A 15,935-nucleotide genomic window follows, 5' to 3' on the forward strand; every position below is an offset into this window, starting at 1 on the left:
GTTTGGCGGAGGAGGCTCTGGTGAAGAGGAAGGGAGCGGAGGCGGGCTCTCCGGAGATACCGTTGGAGTGGCCGCCGCCGCCGGACCGGTATCTGGTGGGAGCGAACCGCGTGGCCGTGGCGCCTGGAGGACCACAGGCACCGCCGCCGCCGCCATTGCGGCCGCCGCTGCCCTCGTTTACTGATGATCTAGGTCAATTATAGGATAGAACCGAGTAAATTAGCTGCCATTACTCGGTTCTATCCTATAATTGACCCTAAAACCCTAAATATTCTCTGAATCCAGAGGACAGTATGAACGGCTTCTATCAGAGCATGATCACTTGCTCCGCGAGAGGAATCATGCTGTCGGGGAGGTTCAAGAGTTGCGTCAAAAAAGCGCTGTAGTAGATGGGCTCTTGGGTGACCGATCGAATAAGCAAGTGAAACTGTGTTTTAGCAAATTTTGCCTCCCTTTCTGCTAGGCACGTACTCTTTGTCTTGGGTCGAACTCTTTTTCACCTTAATGAATTTCTCGCGGAGATAAGTTTTCAAAAAGAGATTGAATAAGCATGTGAGGCTATGTTTAATTTTAGCAATATGAATGGTTGGGTGCAGCAGACAGCAGTGGGCATCTACGATATATACGGTTTCATGTTGCTTCTACTTTCGATCTGGAAGTGTCACGCAGGTAACGAAATGAGAGTGTTTGACTGAGCATTGCCCGCCAGTGCAAGCTAGTTCTCGTCCTAGATGCATGTTTCGTTCCCCATTTTGGATCACCGTTTCAGTGATTGATTTTGTTTAAGGTGCTTGTCTGCTTGACCACTTATTACCTAATCTAATCTAATCAAATCAGGTGTCTCGTCGTTCTGTCTTCTGAGAGATGTTCGTGTGTTAACAATTTGACATCATCATTAGTATATCCCTTCCCTATCCACGCGCCTGTCAAGGCAGTAGACTTGCCGCGCACGGTGCACCTTCCCAGTTAGTAGGGAGCCACAGTTCGGGCGACTGGGCGAGATCTGAAAAAGTATGCCATCGCGCTGTGTCAATCTTTTTTTTTTTAAATAAAGCGCTGTGTCAATCTGTCACGCGCCCACAATGTTAGGTCTCGTGTAGCCTGATTGCGAATCCTGGTTGGGATCGTGCACGGACGACGGACGAAAGCACACGCAGCTCACTATCACATTGCTCTCTCTCTCTCTCTCTGCGAAGATTAAGGTTCTCTTTCTATCCAAATAATGGGTGAAAGGGCTAAAATTAATCTATCCAAATAGAAGTACTAATGAAATAAGCTAAACTTTAATTAAAATATTAGTAAAGATATTATTAATGCTAATAACAGGTGCTAAAGTTTAGCACTGTCCGGTGAAACGGGCTGGCCGTACAAGACCCTCACATTTTTTGGGGTCCAAATATTATGCCTAATACAGTCCCAAATGGCCAATGACCACACCAGACCTCCATAATTGGCTAGCATTTTATAAACATTAATGATTCAATTATTTATTCGCAATACTAAACTGCACTTTATGTTGTCAATTTTTTCTACTGATCACGTCATCTTTTATTTCTATTATGAATGCTTCAGGTAACATTACATGGTGAGGTCATTTAAATATTTGATGGTTATCTACATTTTCGATATATAATACTCCCTCTGTTGCAAATTATAATTCGTTTGATTTTTTAACTTCATATTTGACTACTCGTCTTATTCAAAATATCTGTGCAAGCATGATCAAATTTAAATCACCCTTAAAGAACTTTTATTAATAAAGCAAGTCATAACAAAAAATAATATTTTGCATAAATTTTTGAATAAGACAAGTCATCAAATTTAGAATAAAAAAGATTATAGTTTGGAACATAAGCAGTATTTTGCAACAAAACCTGTGAAACTTAGGTACGGGAATGCAATCAACTTTAGCCTATCCAAATAGCTATTGATCCGAGTGGCGTGTGCCACTAAGATGCAATGTAGTCTAGTATTCTTCTATTAGATCCTGTTTGGATCCTAGCGCTAACCTTTAGCACTAGTTTATCCAAGCAGAGCAGTTCATCCAAACAGAGTTAAGGAGATAGGCTAACGTTAGCATCATTTGGAATGATGGGAATTTGAGGCCATGTTTGGTTCGCTAGAACACCTAGTACTACAAAAAGAATTTTGTATGCATGAAGTACTAAATGAAATTTATTTGTAAAATCTTTTCACGGATGGGTACAACTTTGCGCGACGAATCTAATGATAATAATTAATTCGTGATTGGCTACATTAATACTACAGTAACTATCCTCTAATTGTGCGGCCAAAAACTTCTTAGATTCATCTCGCGGAATAGCGCAGGATTGTGGAGTTAGTTTTACAAACTGCTTTTATTTAATACTAGTAATTAATAGTCAAAGCTCTCTAGTACAACTATTACTATTACTAGGGACCAAACAGGACCTAACGACGACTTGCCTACGCAGCTAAGGGCAGTCCCAACGCAGACTCTACGGTAGAGTCTAAATCTATTAATTGCACTGCCACGTAGGCATTTTGATGACGTGGCAGCAGATTTATTGAGGAGGGAGGGAGAGGAGGGAGGAAACGGCGTCTAAATAGGACGCCGAGTCTGCGCTCGCCCCGATGCCGCAAGACTCCGGAAGACTCGCGATGGGGAGGACCGCATCGAGTCCATGGATCTCGTACTCCGCCGCCGCTCCCCTTCCGCTTCCGCGCCAGCTCCCGCCTCCGCCCCGCGCGTTCCCTCTCCCGCGCTCATCCTGCTCCCGCGCGCGCTCATCTCCAGCGCGCGCCAGGGACCGTCGCCTCAAAAAAATTGAGGTCCGCCCCCCTCCAGGGCAGGTAAATAAATCTCCCTTCCTTTGTTGCCCATCTCCCGTTCTCCCTTCGCTCCCATCTTCTCCTCCCATCCACTCTGACCAAAAAGATCCCCAAATCTCAGATATGAATCCATTAACAAAGACTGATGGACGGCGAGGCAAAGGCGGCCCTAGAACCCATCCTCCATCTGTCCGTGCCGCTGGGACCTGTGGTTCGGTCGCCGGAGCTGCTGGAACCCGTTCTCAAGCTGGAGCCATCGGTGTTCCTCAAGCCGATGCTGGTATTCGTTGAGTTGGTGGTTCTCCTGTCGGTGGATGGTGGCCAACGTCATCTCCTACAGAAGGGTAAGTCTTCAAAGAAGTACATCTGTAGGTTATAGATTGTTTAGCTAAGTCTAATTAGATTTGCAACGATAGTTTGTTGTATCAGTTTGATTAACGCAGCTGTTCAGTTAAGGTAATTGGCTGGGGGGGAAATGTTGTGTTTTGCCAATAAAAATGATTGGGGTACCACATCCTGTATTGGGGTAACGCAGTTGTTCAGTCTAATTATATTGGTTGTTTGTGGAAAGCTAGCTTGCTGTTTGTAATTGATTTCAAGACCTTCAGATATCTGTCACCTTTGCTAAAAGTTAGTACAATTTAAAAGAAAAACTGGTTGCAAATACCTTTACTACAATTCACTGTCTGTTGCGACTTCAATGGAAAGATGCATAGCTTTTGTTTTTGGACAGTTATCTCAGCTCTGAGTTAAGAATCTAAAAGTTTTTTTGTCTAAGCAATTTTAGTGAACAAATAATTGATTAGAGCTTGGAAATTCATATGGTTGCAGGTTATACCCACCAGGAGGGTTCTCAAATATGCTGGAGTCAAACCCATTTGCTAACCATCCTAATGCAACTGAAAATTTACACTTCGTTGGTGCTGGAATGAGTCGATCTCCAGTTTCGCCGCAATACACGAGTGCTACAGGAACTCCCTCTCCAGCACAACAAACTGATCATATGGTGGATGATTTAGATGCAGAAGAAAATGAAACAAACAACATCCCTGATGATTCTAGAACTGACAAACGTTTGAATTGGTCCGTCCCTGAAGACATACGATTGGTAGGTTCTAACCATATGATGACAAGGTGGCAAAGTGGGATGAGTGATGACCAATTGATTGACAAGGCATTAGAGATGTGGTCGAGCCGAAATAATAATAAGGCCTTCCACCTGCTGCATATGTGGAAGGTAGTACGTGGTGAGCAGAAGTGGTCTGCATATCTAGCAAGGTTGAAGAAGGAAAATGAAAAGAGTGCAAAGGATAATCCAGCTCAAGTGGTAAATTTGGCATTAGATGGGGAAAAGCGACCTATGGGACATAAGAACGCAAAAAAAAAGAACTCAAGGGCAAAAGGAAGTCATCTGATGCTTTGGCTGATTTTAGTGAAAAATTTGACAAGTTCATTGAAACAAGCACCAAGAATAGGGAAGATAGAGAGAAGATGGCTGAAGTTCAGAAAAGTTTGGCTGATAAAAAAATTGAAGCAGCTAGGATTAATCATGAAGCAGCCCATGAACAAACTAAGTGCAAAATGCTAGAAACTTACACACAGCTCCTGCTTGTGCCTACTGGTCAGCTCAGTGCAGATGCTTTGGCTGAAAGAAACTTGGCACTAGAGAGCTTGAGACTTACTTTATTTCCCAAGGTATGTCACTGCCAACTTTTTTTCAATTGCTCATTTAGTTGCTTGGAACTGTTAACTGACAATCTATAATTTCCTGGAATTTATGCAGTAGCAAGTATGTGCAAAGAAATGCGACCATGGAAGCAATTTCTATAAGGTATTTTAATTCTTGTGACATAGTGCTATTTGAATTCTCAGTGCTGCTGTAATTTTAATGCTATGATCAGTGCTATTTTAGTGCTATTTTAATTCCTAGGACTTGTGACTAGTGCTATTTTAATACTAGTGTGAATACATACAGCCACAATAAGTCTGAATACTAAAGCCACAAGTATGAATGCAAACAACCACAATAAGTCTGAATGGAAATCTGAATACAAACAGCCACGGCAATTGTGACTATATATAGCACAGCCACGGCTGCTATCCCTTTGCTGTGCCCCTTTCTACTATCCTCTACTATCCACAATTCTGCCGAGATCCTTTGTTGCCATGGATGGAGATGGCAGCATCGATCCTGCTGATCTGTACTCCATGGATGACTATCTTCAAGAGCAAGAAATTCTAGATGAGTTTGGTGATCATCTAGTATCTGAAATGCAGTCTGTTGTTGATGTCATACATGGTGGAATAACTCGACGTGGTCCTAGGCGATATGTGGATAGGCCTCGTGAACAAGCCCAACAGGAACTACTAGATGACTACTTCACTCCTAATCTAGTCTATGATGAGAAAGATTTTCGTAGAAGATATAGGATGAGGAAACCCCTCTTTCTGAAGATTGTTGAGGCCTTGAGTGGGTGGTCTGAGTATTTCACCTTAAGGTTGGATGCTCTGAATCGTCCCGGGTTCACACCAATTCATAAGTGTATTGTAGCAATGCGTCAGTTAGCATTTGGCGGTCCTGCAGAACAGTATGATGAGCATTTGAAGATGGCAGAAAGTACTAGTGTGGAATGCTTGAAGAAGTTTGTTCAGGGTATCATTGAAGTATACGGTGAAGAGTACTTGAGACGCCCAACAGTACAAGATGTACAACGATTGTTGGATATCGGTGAGCGTCGTGGTTTTCCAGGCATGATAGGGAGCATTGACTGTACGCATTGGCACTGGGAAAAATGTCCCTATGCATGGAAGGGACAGTATACTCGTGGTGATCATGGTGTGCCAACCATCATTCTAGAGGCTGTTGCTTCACATGACAGATGGATATGGCATGGTTTCTTTGGAGTGGCGGGGTCCAACAATGACATCAATGTGCTAAATCAATCTACTTTGTTCGTCGATCAGTTAAGAGGAGAAGCTCCCCAGGTGCAGTACTTTGTGAATGGAAGGCAATATAGCAAACCTTATTATCTTGCAGATGGAATATACACAAAGTGGGCTGTTTTTGTCAAGTCCATACGTGCACCACAATCAGCTGAGCACAAGCTGTTTTCAGAACATCAAGAGGGGGCAAGAAAAGATGTTGAATGTGCATTTGGGATTTTACAACCTCGTTTTCGCATTTTACGTAATCCGGCACGTCTATATGACCAAGGGGATCTTCAGAATATCATGTTAGCTTGTATAATTATTCACAACATGATAATCGAGGACGAGAAGGATATAGAGAACGATTCATTTGACTTGAACGAAGAAGCAACCACGTCTACTGTTCAGGCCGCTACAATTACTCATGGACATGATCCGGTGATGGAGGATGTTCTACAGAGGGATACCGAGATTCGTGATCGTGAAGCTCATAGGCAACTACAATCTGATTTGATTGATCACATTTGGCAAAAGTTTGGGAATCGAACTAATTAGGTAGCATTGTGATTTTTTATATACATATAAACTGCCTTCATGTTCAAGATACATTAAGATTTTGTTTTTGAAACTGAAGCATTGAGATTTTGTTAATTTAACCTCCTGTATAGTTTTGCCAACTTAACTAACCCATTCTCATTTCTTCACAGATTTGCTTGGAGGACTATGGACATGAAGTTCTGAGGAGGATGACGGAAGGCTTATCATTATCTAAATACTATTATCATCTATTTAGTTTGCAATTCATATCTATGTCACTATTGTTATATATTGTGATGGATGACTCGTGGCTGTTCTAAACTACCATCGAAGTTCTGTTTAGTATGTTTGGGTTCTGTGACCGGTACTATGCACTGTTGTGTTTTCGTTTTTTAAATCTTAAGTGCTTGTTTGGTGTACAGTAGATCACATGGTATTGTGCCACAGCTGATCAGCTTTGTTTGTGCTGCACAATAAATGGTTTTATGTATGGAAACTACTATTACATACTTTGCATTGGGAAGTATAATTTCTTGTGATGGAGTCTTTGAGACTTAGACTCTATGAGTGGAGTTTGCATTGGGACTGCCCTAAGGGCGAGCAGAAGCTAAAACGACACGTCTGAATCTATCTGAACTCTGATTCACCGTCAGCTCAAATTCGCTTCTTCATCCCCAGAAACAGAGCAACTGCAAGGAGGGGGAAGCAAAGCAACCGAAGCTGTCGGCTATTCAGCTCCCCGGGCGGTCTCCGCGTCGCCTCCTCGGCTCCTCGCCTCCCGACGCGCGCCATGGAGACGCAGGAGATCGCCGCGGCGGCGCGCCACTTCGCCGCCATGGCCCGAATCGTCGGCCCGGTCAGTCCCCGACTCTGCACCACCACAACCTCCTCTTCAATCAGCAACCAACTCCTCCGAATTACCTCGCTAACCACCGTGCTTCTCCCCCTCTCCGGCGCCTCCGCTTCCAGGACCCCAAGGCCGTGAAGATGCGCCGCCACGCCTTCCACCTCCACCTCCACCAGTGCGTCCCCCGCCCCCAATTCGTCAGTTCGCTCGCTGAATTCGAGCTTTCCTGAATCCCTGTGCTGACTTGGTGCTGGGTTTGGTTTGGGTCCCAGGTCGGGGTCCACCACGCTCTCGGCGTCGGCCCTGCTCCTGCCTCGGGGCGCCCTGGCCGAGCCGCCGCCGCTGCTCGACCGTGTCTGCGCGGCCCACGGGCACGTGGGGGACGTTGCGCTCACGGCGGCATCGCTCGTCGAGCCGTTCCTGGTCGCGGAGCAGCGAGATGATCCCGGCGAGGTTAGTAGGTTACAGGACTCTGTAATCACTCGTTCTAGTGCTAAGCTTTTGCTTGCTTGTTTACTTGTTTGGATGCCTGCAGGAATTTAAGCCGAGGCTGGTACCGGAGGCACGTATTGATGTGCTTGTTGAGGTATAAGGAACTAAGGATAATAAGCGTTTGTGTGGAATTTGGCATCCTAGAACCTAGATCACGTCGTGCTTAGCATTCCATCACCGTTCACTAATACTCAGTTATTTGCAAAGAAAACTTAAACGGACTCACACTGATGATTGATGGAAATGATTCAATTACATAATACATATAGAACTCAAATATGTAGCTAATGCATGATATACTATCCGGATACTTGCACTGTTTGTAGGAATGTCTTTCCAAAATACCAGTTTTTAAAAACTTTTACCTGAATTCCTGAACATGCTATGCTGTGTGCAGCATGAGGAGTTGGGGAACATTCAAGATGGAAAGTGTTATGGTCGGAAGAGTATATGAACGTAGACGCCGTGGCTGAGAGAAAGAAGGGAGCGTATGCACGTTCTGGTAGTTCCTCTTATGTATTTTGAATTTGCATCCATGGTTAGTTGTAACTCGTATCTGTGGTCAGTTGTAATTGGTACCATATATGTTCAGTACTGGATATCTAATAGAAGTTACGTTTGGAGATCACTCTGATCTCTGGACGCCTCTGTTTTCCTAACCGCTGTCTTCCACCTTCGCACCGTTCAAGCCCGACGCCGGCCGTCAGGACGGCGTCGCGCACGCGCCGCCGCCGGGAGCCCAGTCCCCGGCCGCTGGCCTCTCACGCTTACTTCCTCCGGAGATCAGGCCCTGACAATCTGGTATCAGACGCCATGTCTGGGCCATCCACCACCCCCAATTCTACCGCCACCGCAGCCCCTGTCACTTCCGCCAGTGCTCCACCGCCCAACGCCCCACCGCCTCTGCCCGTTCCATCTGCTGCCGCCGACACCCAAGCAGCAGCGCTCAGCACTCTCACGACGGCAATTTATGGTCTCCAACGGCAGATGCATAACTTTGCCTCTCGCCTCTCAGATGTGGAACTCCGCCCGGGCCCGTCAGTTGCGCCGCCGCCGCTCGACACGAATTCCGGCGCCCCTGCAGTTCCCTTTCCACCTGGGATCGACCCGTCGCGCCTCCTTTCTACCTCTCATGGTACCAGATCATCCTTTCCCCAATCCCTTTCCTTCTCCACTGGCCTGCCGGGATTTGGCGGCATCCCTGTCGTGCAATCGACCACCTCCAGTGTCACCAACACCACCGCAGTTTCAGCCATCCCAATTACGCACATCCCTTTCCCCCACTCGCCATCACCTATTCCCTTCGCCTTTCCACCTCCATCCCACCCACATCACCATTCTCGAGGGTTCGCCGATGATCATGAGGACGACCTCGGCGTTCCCCGTTACTACAAACTTTCCTTTCCTACATTTGATGGCAAAGAGGATCCCCTTGGCTGGCTGAACCGCTGTGAACATTTCTTTCGAGCCCAGCACACACACGACACTCACAAAGTCAGCCTTGCCTCGTTTCACATGCTGGGTGTCGCCCAACATTGGTTTTACATGCTCCAACGTGATGCCGGCGACATCAATGCTATCTCCTGGCCACTGTTCAAATCCCTTTGCCAGCAGCGTTTTGGACCGCCCCTCGGTGCTAACCATCTTGCTGATTTGGCTCGACTACCCTTCCGTGGATCAGTAGCTGAGTACCAAGAAGCGTTCCAAGCGCGCATGGCGCATGCCGGCTACCTCTCACCAGTCCAACAGGTCCAATTGTTCACTGGTGGTCTTCCTGATCCGATACGCACAGATGTCGAGCTCCAAGCGCCCGCTGATCTGCAGCAAGCCATGTCGCTGGCAAGAGCATATGAACGACGTGCAGCAGCATTAACAGTCACTCAAGGCCGTCAGCAACGATTTCCGGCGCGATCAGTACCAACTCTGCCACCAGTTTCAGCAGCGGCACCATCATCCAACCTTACATCATCAGCACAAGCAACCCAAGTGCCATCTGCTCCAGGCCGTTCTTTTCGCCGCCTCACTCCAACTGAGATGGCTGAACGCCGTCGACAAGGCTTGTGCTACAACTGTGATGAACAATATGTGCGAGGTCACAAATGCCCACGTCTCTTCTATCTAGAAGTGACAGATTTCGATGAAGAAGATACAGAGATTTCAGACGACAGCCACCAGGAAGAACAGCCCCCACTCATCTCCTTACACGCCATTGCAGGTCTAACCACTAATGACACAATGCGCGTTCGTGTGAAAATTGGGGAACATGAGCTCACAACCCTCCTGGACTCTGGATCAACTTCCAATTTCATCAACCAAGCTGTGGCTCAACAAATTGGTCTTCACTTTCATGACAGTGCAGGTGCTAGTGTAATTGTAGCCAATGGGGACCGTGTCTATTGTCAAGGTCTGGCCCGTGATGTTGCAGCCAAAATTGGCAACGATTTCTTCACTTTAAATTGCTTTGCAATCCCACTGGACTGTTTCGACATGGTGCTCGGCATTGCATTCCTCAAGACTTTAGGCCCCATCATTTGGGATTTCGATGAGCTCTGCATGTCCTTTTGGCATCGTGGACATAAAGTAATATGGCAAGGCATTGGTTCTCCGCAGCGACAATTGGCACCAGCAGGACAAGTTTACCCACCCATAATTCAAAGACACTCAGTATTTGATCGCCTCAGCTTTATAGGCAACTATGACAATGACACTCCTTTGCTAGATGAGTTGCTGGCCTCCTTTGCAGATGTCTTTGAACCTCCAACTGGTTTACCACCTCAACGCCTTTGTGATCACAGAATTCACTTACTGCCGGACTCCCAACCTGCAGCAGTTCGTCCTTACAGATATCCCCAAATTCAGAAAGATGAGCTGGAATCACAATGTGCCACAATGCTCCAGCAAGGCATTATCAGACCTAGCACCTCTCCATTTTCAGCACCTGTCCTACTAGTCAAGAAACATGATGGCTCATGGAGATTTTGTGTAGATTACCGTGCCTTGAACAACATCACAATCAAAGACAAATTTCCTATACCCATTGTTGAGGAACTAATTGACGAACTACACGGTGCCAAATTCTTCACCAAGTTGGACCTCCGTGCTGGTTATCACCAAATCCGTGTGCACCCAAATGACATTGAGAAAACAGCGTTCAGAACACATGAAGGACATTTTGAATTCCTGGTTATGCCATTTGGCCTTACAAATGCCCCAAGTACATTCCAAGCTCTCATGAATTCAGTGCTCAAACCTTTTCTACGCAAATTTGTGTTGGTGTTCTTTGATGACATCTTAATATATAGCTCGTCTTGGTCTGAGCACTTACAGCATTTGCGTGCTGTCCTAACAGCACTTCGAGCCAATAATTTACATGTCAAGAAGTCCAAGTGTGAATTTGGGACACAATCAGTTGCTTATCTTGGGCACAAAATTTCTGCAAGTGGTGTTGCTATGGACAGCGATAAAGTGTCAGCAGTCACTACTTGGCCGCAGCCACAATCTGCACGTAATCTCCGGGGATTTTTGGGCTTAGCCGGGTATTACCGCCGTTTCATCAAGAACTTTGGTACAATAGCTGCTCCTTTGACACAACTTCTACGCAAAGACTCTTTTCAGTGGTCTGATTCAGCAATGCAAGCATTCAATACTCTAAAAGATGCTCTAACTACTGCCCCTGTACTTCATTTACCGAACTTCAGTCAGCCTTTCATTGTCGACTGTGACGCATCCGGCAATGGGTTTGGTGCAGTACTTCACCAGGGCGCTGGTCCTTTGGCTTTCTTTAGCAAACCTCCACGGTGGCTTTCAGCTCAATTGCTTGCCATGGTAAGTACTGTCATTTCTTCAGTCAGGTTATATTGCTGCTAATAGATGCGTGAGAAATCAGCAGGCATTAGCATGTATCGGATAAAAGGCTATTGTTTTCTAAGTTCATTTAGATTTTGATGGTGTTCTGAGTTCAGAAACAGCGGTGATGCACAAGTGGATTTTCGAATTAATTTTTTTATGCACCATGTGCATTTACTTTCAGTTTAAGGGGGTATGCAACTCTGCATTGCAGCAGCCCCTTATTGGTTTTAATTAAACCTCTGTCAGCATTGTGTTTTATGCAGTGTTCTACTAAATATTTTAATCTTTATTAGCTGCTGGTGATTAATTTTTTAGTTAAGGACTAGTTGGCTTGGCTTTCCACTGAAATGTCCTGTCATCCTACCAATGACCTACAATAAGAACTTAAGAATGGCCTTGGCTGCTCATTTGGAATAAACTGAATCAGTAAGAAAAGAGTAATTTCGTTTAAATGTCCTTGTTACATCTTATAAATATTATTTTTTCTATTATTTTGCTTGGCTATGACTGAAATATGTTTACCCCTAGTTATGTTTTTTTATCTACATTGCTCTTAATGGGAGAAAGGTTGCTTCTATTGAATAGTAAGAGAAAAGTTTGTAGGTTTTGATTAGTCTTCACCCTCGATGCTTATGCTTAAAAGTTTGATCAGCAGCATGATTTCTTCATTAGGTTGATGCCCCTACAGCTGCTGACTCTGTTTTATCCTTGCTAAAACATGACGACTCATTCATTGGAAGACCATCATGGGATGTAGGCTGGTCATTGGCCGATGTTAATCAGAAACAGGTCTCTTTGTTCATCAAATTAAATTGCTGTGCCTCTTTGTCTTGCTCTAAAATTGACTGACATTAGTGTTTCTCAGGTTGAAAATGATATCAGATCTTCCCTGAAGTCTAACAGGAATAATGCATCTGTAGAGGCAATGGGCACATTGATGTTGGCCAAGTCTGCCACAAGAATTGCTATTCTAGGAATTTCAACCATCAATTCAAATGTAAGGCACAGGTTGACATTTTCCTTTCCTGGACATTTAGCACCTTGAAAATTGCAAGCTATAGTTTTTTCATGTACTTAAAACTCTAGGTCATTTGTGATCAGAATGCAAGACGAATCAATGTTTCAGAGATGCATTCCCGAGGAGACTCTTTGCTGGTAGTAGGATCTCCATTCGGCCTACTGTCACCCTTCCATTTCTTCAACAGGTATTATTTTATTCTACTGGTTTTAGCAGGATGTCTATTAGTTGCACCAGAACTTAGCCCATGCAACCCGTCAAATCTCTGGATTTGATAACAAGAAAATAGGCATTCATTATTTTGACTTATGTAATGGTAAACTCCAGATTTTGCAAAACCTGATACTATTCCATATGCTATATGTAATGGCGATAATGTAAAACTGATTCTATCTACTCCCTCCGTTCTAAATTGTAGTCGTTTTGGCAAATCTAGATGCATATTTTTTTTGCTATGTATTTAGACATAATGTATATCTAGGTGCATAGTAAAATTTATGTATCTAGATTTGCCAAAACAACCTACAATTTGGAACGGAGGGAGCAGCATTTTATTAACTCTTTGCTTTTCATGTCATCGCTATAGCTTCTAAAGCATATACAATCGTAGTTTTTTTCAAGTATGTTCATTGACCTTGAAGGCATATTCACTGTAACTAGATGCTGATTTTCTGAAACTAGATCAGCATGACATTCTATTATTCAGTATTTTTCTTATGCCACCATTATCCTAAAACAGAGTAAGAGTGTATTCATTTGTACACATGTGCGTTCTTTAAGCATCATATCAGTTGGTGCTGTTGCGAATTGCCTTCCTCCATACTCTGTGAGGAGCTCGTTGCTGATGGCTGACATCCACTGTCTCCCTGGTAAATATCAATCCATTTTTCTTTTCTCATACTATGACATTAGCTCTTGATAATGTCTTAATGGACCAAGGGATGGAAGGTGCTCCAGTGTTTGACAAAAATTCTTGCCTTGTGGGGTTGCTGATGCCCCCATTAAGACAGAAAGGCAGCAACATAGAAGTTCAGGTCAGTTCACTGGTTTCAACAAGATACAATTGCACACTGAATAAATGTAAACTTAGCTATCTTAAAATCTGCAAACCAGCTCGTGATTCCATGGGATGCAATATGCACTGGATGGAACAACAAGAAACTGGAGGGAATTGGAGGAGACCCAAGTGAGCTACCTGACAAAAATGCTGATACTAAAACAATGGAATTAAGGAGGTTTGTCTCTTCTAAGGTCAACAAAATTAACCAGTATTGCATCTCACCCTCTTCAATAAGAGAGGCTATATCCGCAGTTGTTCTTGTTACGGTTGGTGAGTCATCTTGGGCTTCAGGAATTATTCTGAACAAGAGGGGTTTAGTTCTGACCAATGCTCATCTCTTGGAACCTTGGAGATTTGGAAGAACTTCACCTTCAGGTGTACAAACCTCATTTGCTGGAGAATATCTCAATGCCAGAGAAAACAAATCATTGCAGCCGCAACAATGCAAATTTTCTAATGAAGATGCTGTCAAACATGAGGTTTCATTGTTTAACTTGGGTTTCAAAAGAGAGAAGAGAATATCAGTTCGTTTGGACCATGCGGAGAGACAGATGTGGTGCAATGCTTGTGTGGCTTTTATCTCGAAGGGTCCGCTTGATGTTGCATTGCTTCAAATGGAAAAGGTTCCAATTGAATTAAATACAATCAGACCAGAATTTGTTTGCCCAACAGCCGGATCATCTGTATATGTTGTTGGACATGGCCTTTTTGGACCTCGATCAGGTGACAGATCTTCCAATCTGGTGCTTGGAGCAGTTTGATGCTTCTTTTGATCAATGTGCATGCCCTTTCAGCTGTTTTGACCTTTGAGTTTTGATATTATGGAACTGATATTTGAATTGAGTATAGGCCTATGCTCGTCTCTATCCTCTGGGGTTGTGTCAAAGGTTGTCCAAATCCCATCAACTCAACTTTCTGGTACTGTGGAGGCTGACAATATGGACATGCCAGTAATGCTGCAGACAACAGCAGCAGTTCATCCAGGGGCCAGTGGCGGTATTCTTGTTAATCCGCATGGGCTAATGGTTGGGATAATAACAAGGTATATGATAAGACCTTTGAAGCACTCCTTCAGAAAGTAATAAGGACTTTATTAAGTTCATCAAGTTATTTCGCCATTTCGTCGACACTATCAACTTGCTATACTTTATGTTGGACATGTTCTACTTGCGAAATATATTTAAAACCATCCTATGTTCCTGCTACTCGCAAGCTAACTTGCCAAAACTATTTCATTCATTTTAGTGGCTAGAAGAATTGTATATCTTTTCTAAAAACCTCTTTTTTCCCCCACCACTTATTCCTTCTGTTCCTATATCCAGTAATGCTAAGCATGGTGCCGGAAGCACAATACCTCATCTGAATTTCAGCATCCCATGCAAATCACTCGAAACAATCTTCACGTATTCAGGTACTAATTAAGTATGCCTGTATTATTTTCCTCTCTCAACTTTAGCCAACATTGATGATACCAAAACCCTTTTGAGTACATATGAATAAGAATTAAAAAATGCATTCGATTTTCTCCTTTCTTGGCAGAAATTGGAGAGCCTGCGATTCTGGAGCAGTTGGACAAACTGAATGAAGTGCTCTCATCGGTTTGGGCTCTGGCACCATCATCATCCCCATTTATCGACAACCCCCCTGAAAAGACCAAAGAGGAAAAGGTTCTGGAGTTCTCAAAGTTTCTTAGTGATAAGCAAGCAACTCTGAAATCTAGCACAGATCTAAAGGAACTCTTTAAGCACAAGATGCCCAGCAAGATATAGATTTTTAGCGAGAAATGGAAGTAGGATTGTAGGGATAAAATTTTGATGTCTTTTTTTAGAACGAAGATTTCAAGTTCTTGGTCATGGGCAAAGTGCAAAGGTTGCATTGTCAGGGAAAACATTGGTTGAGGGATTCAGATTACCTATCAAAATGCCAGACTGTCACATGCCACTCTACTATGGTGTTTTGGGCAAAGCCTTGTTAAGGAGAAACACTGTGTGCCAGTAATACACAGTTGACAGTTTGCTCCCGAATTTCAGCAGAAATGTGTTGTTAGAGAATAATGGGGCTTACTTCCATAAGTTCAAGACATGTTGCCTACGAGAATATCAAAAATCGAATTTGCATAAGAACAGAGATTTTTTTAAAAACTAGTTGAGAACTAATATCTCTGTCATTTGTTGCACTAACTGAAAAGGTATTTTTCAGACATTTCTTGTAATCCTACTTCCAGTGTACTAAAAGTGTTCGTTCATCTAGGCTGATACAGCCTAACAAAGAAAATTAAGCTGTGATGTTGATATTTTGCTACAATGAGCATGTGATCTGTTCATCACTTCATATACCTTTTGCTTACCACGGAGAAGCATGTGATTTGTTCATCATTACAGGCATTCTCAAGC

General features: G+C 43.9%; 2 protein-coding genes and 1 long non-coding RNA gene across 5 annotated transcripts; all 3 read left to right on the forward strand.

Moving 5' to 3' along the window:
* Positions 1–4,011: 4,011 nt before the first annotated feature.
* LOC120701306 lies at positions 4,012–6,792 on the forward strand. Its single transcript, XR_005686033.1, has 3 exons — positions 4,012–4,506; positions 4,595–4,642; positions 6,447–6,792. It is a non-coding gene; the product is annotated as an uncharacterized LOC120701306 (long non-coding RNA).
* LOC120701305 lies at positions 5,242–6,407 on the forward strand. The gene has a single exon (XM_039985414.1). The coding sequence runs from the start codon at positions 5,242–5,244 to the stop codon at positions 6,292–6,294; it is 1,053 nt and encodes a 350-aa protein (XP_039841348.1). The 3' UTR covers positions 6,295–6,407.
* A 131-nt stretch (positions 6,793–6,923) lies between the features above and the next one.
* Positions 6,924–15,846, forward strand: LOC120698243 (glyoxysomal processing protease, glyoxysomal-like). Of its 3 annotated transcripts, XM_039981773.1 has the most exons (16): positions 6,924–7,132; positions 7,246–7,298; positions 7,396–7,576; positions 7,659–7,709; positions 8,013–8,046; positions 11,148–11,151; positions 11,401–11,440; positions 12,137–12,253; positions 12,330–12,461; positions 12,566–12,669; positions 13,266–13,351; positions 13,422–13,516; positions 13,596–14,265; positions 14,392–14,584; positions 14,865–14,953; positions 15,082–15,846. In XM_039981773.1, exons 1-16 carry the CDS (start codon positions 7,067–7,069, stop codon positions 15,309–15,311), a joined length of 2,145 nt encoding a protein of 714 aa, XP_039837707.1. In that variant the 5' UTR covers positions 6,924–7,066; the 3' UTR covers positions 15,312–15,846. The 3 variants fall into 3 exon arrangements, with proteins under 3 accessions (XP_039837707.1, XP_039837706.1, XP_039837705.1); XM_039981772.1 differs by lacking the exon at positions 11,148–11,151 and having other exon boundaries at positions 6,942–7,132; XM_039981771.1 differs by lacking the exons at positions 6,924–7,132; positions 7,246–7,298; positions 11,148–11,151 and having other exon boundaries at positions 7,532–7,576; positions 12,551–12,669.
* Positions 15,847–15,935: the final 89 nt, after the last annotated feature.

Source organism: Panicum virgatum, chromosome 3K (genome assembly GCF_016808335.1).
Source record: "Panicum virgatum strain AP13 chromosome 3K, P.virgatum_v5, whole genome shotgun sequence".
NCBI classification, from domain to species: Eukaryota; Viridiplantae; Streptophyta; class Magnoliopsida; order Poales; family Poaceae; genus Panicum; species Panicum virgatum.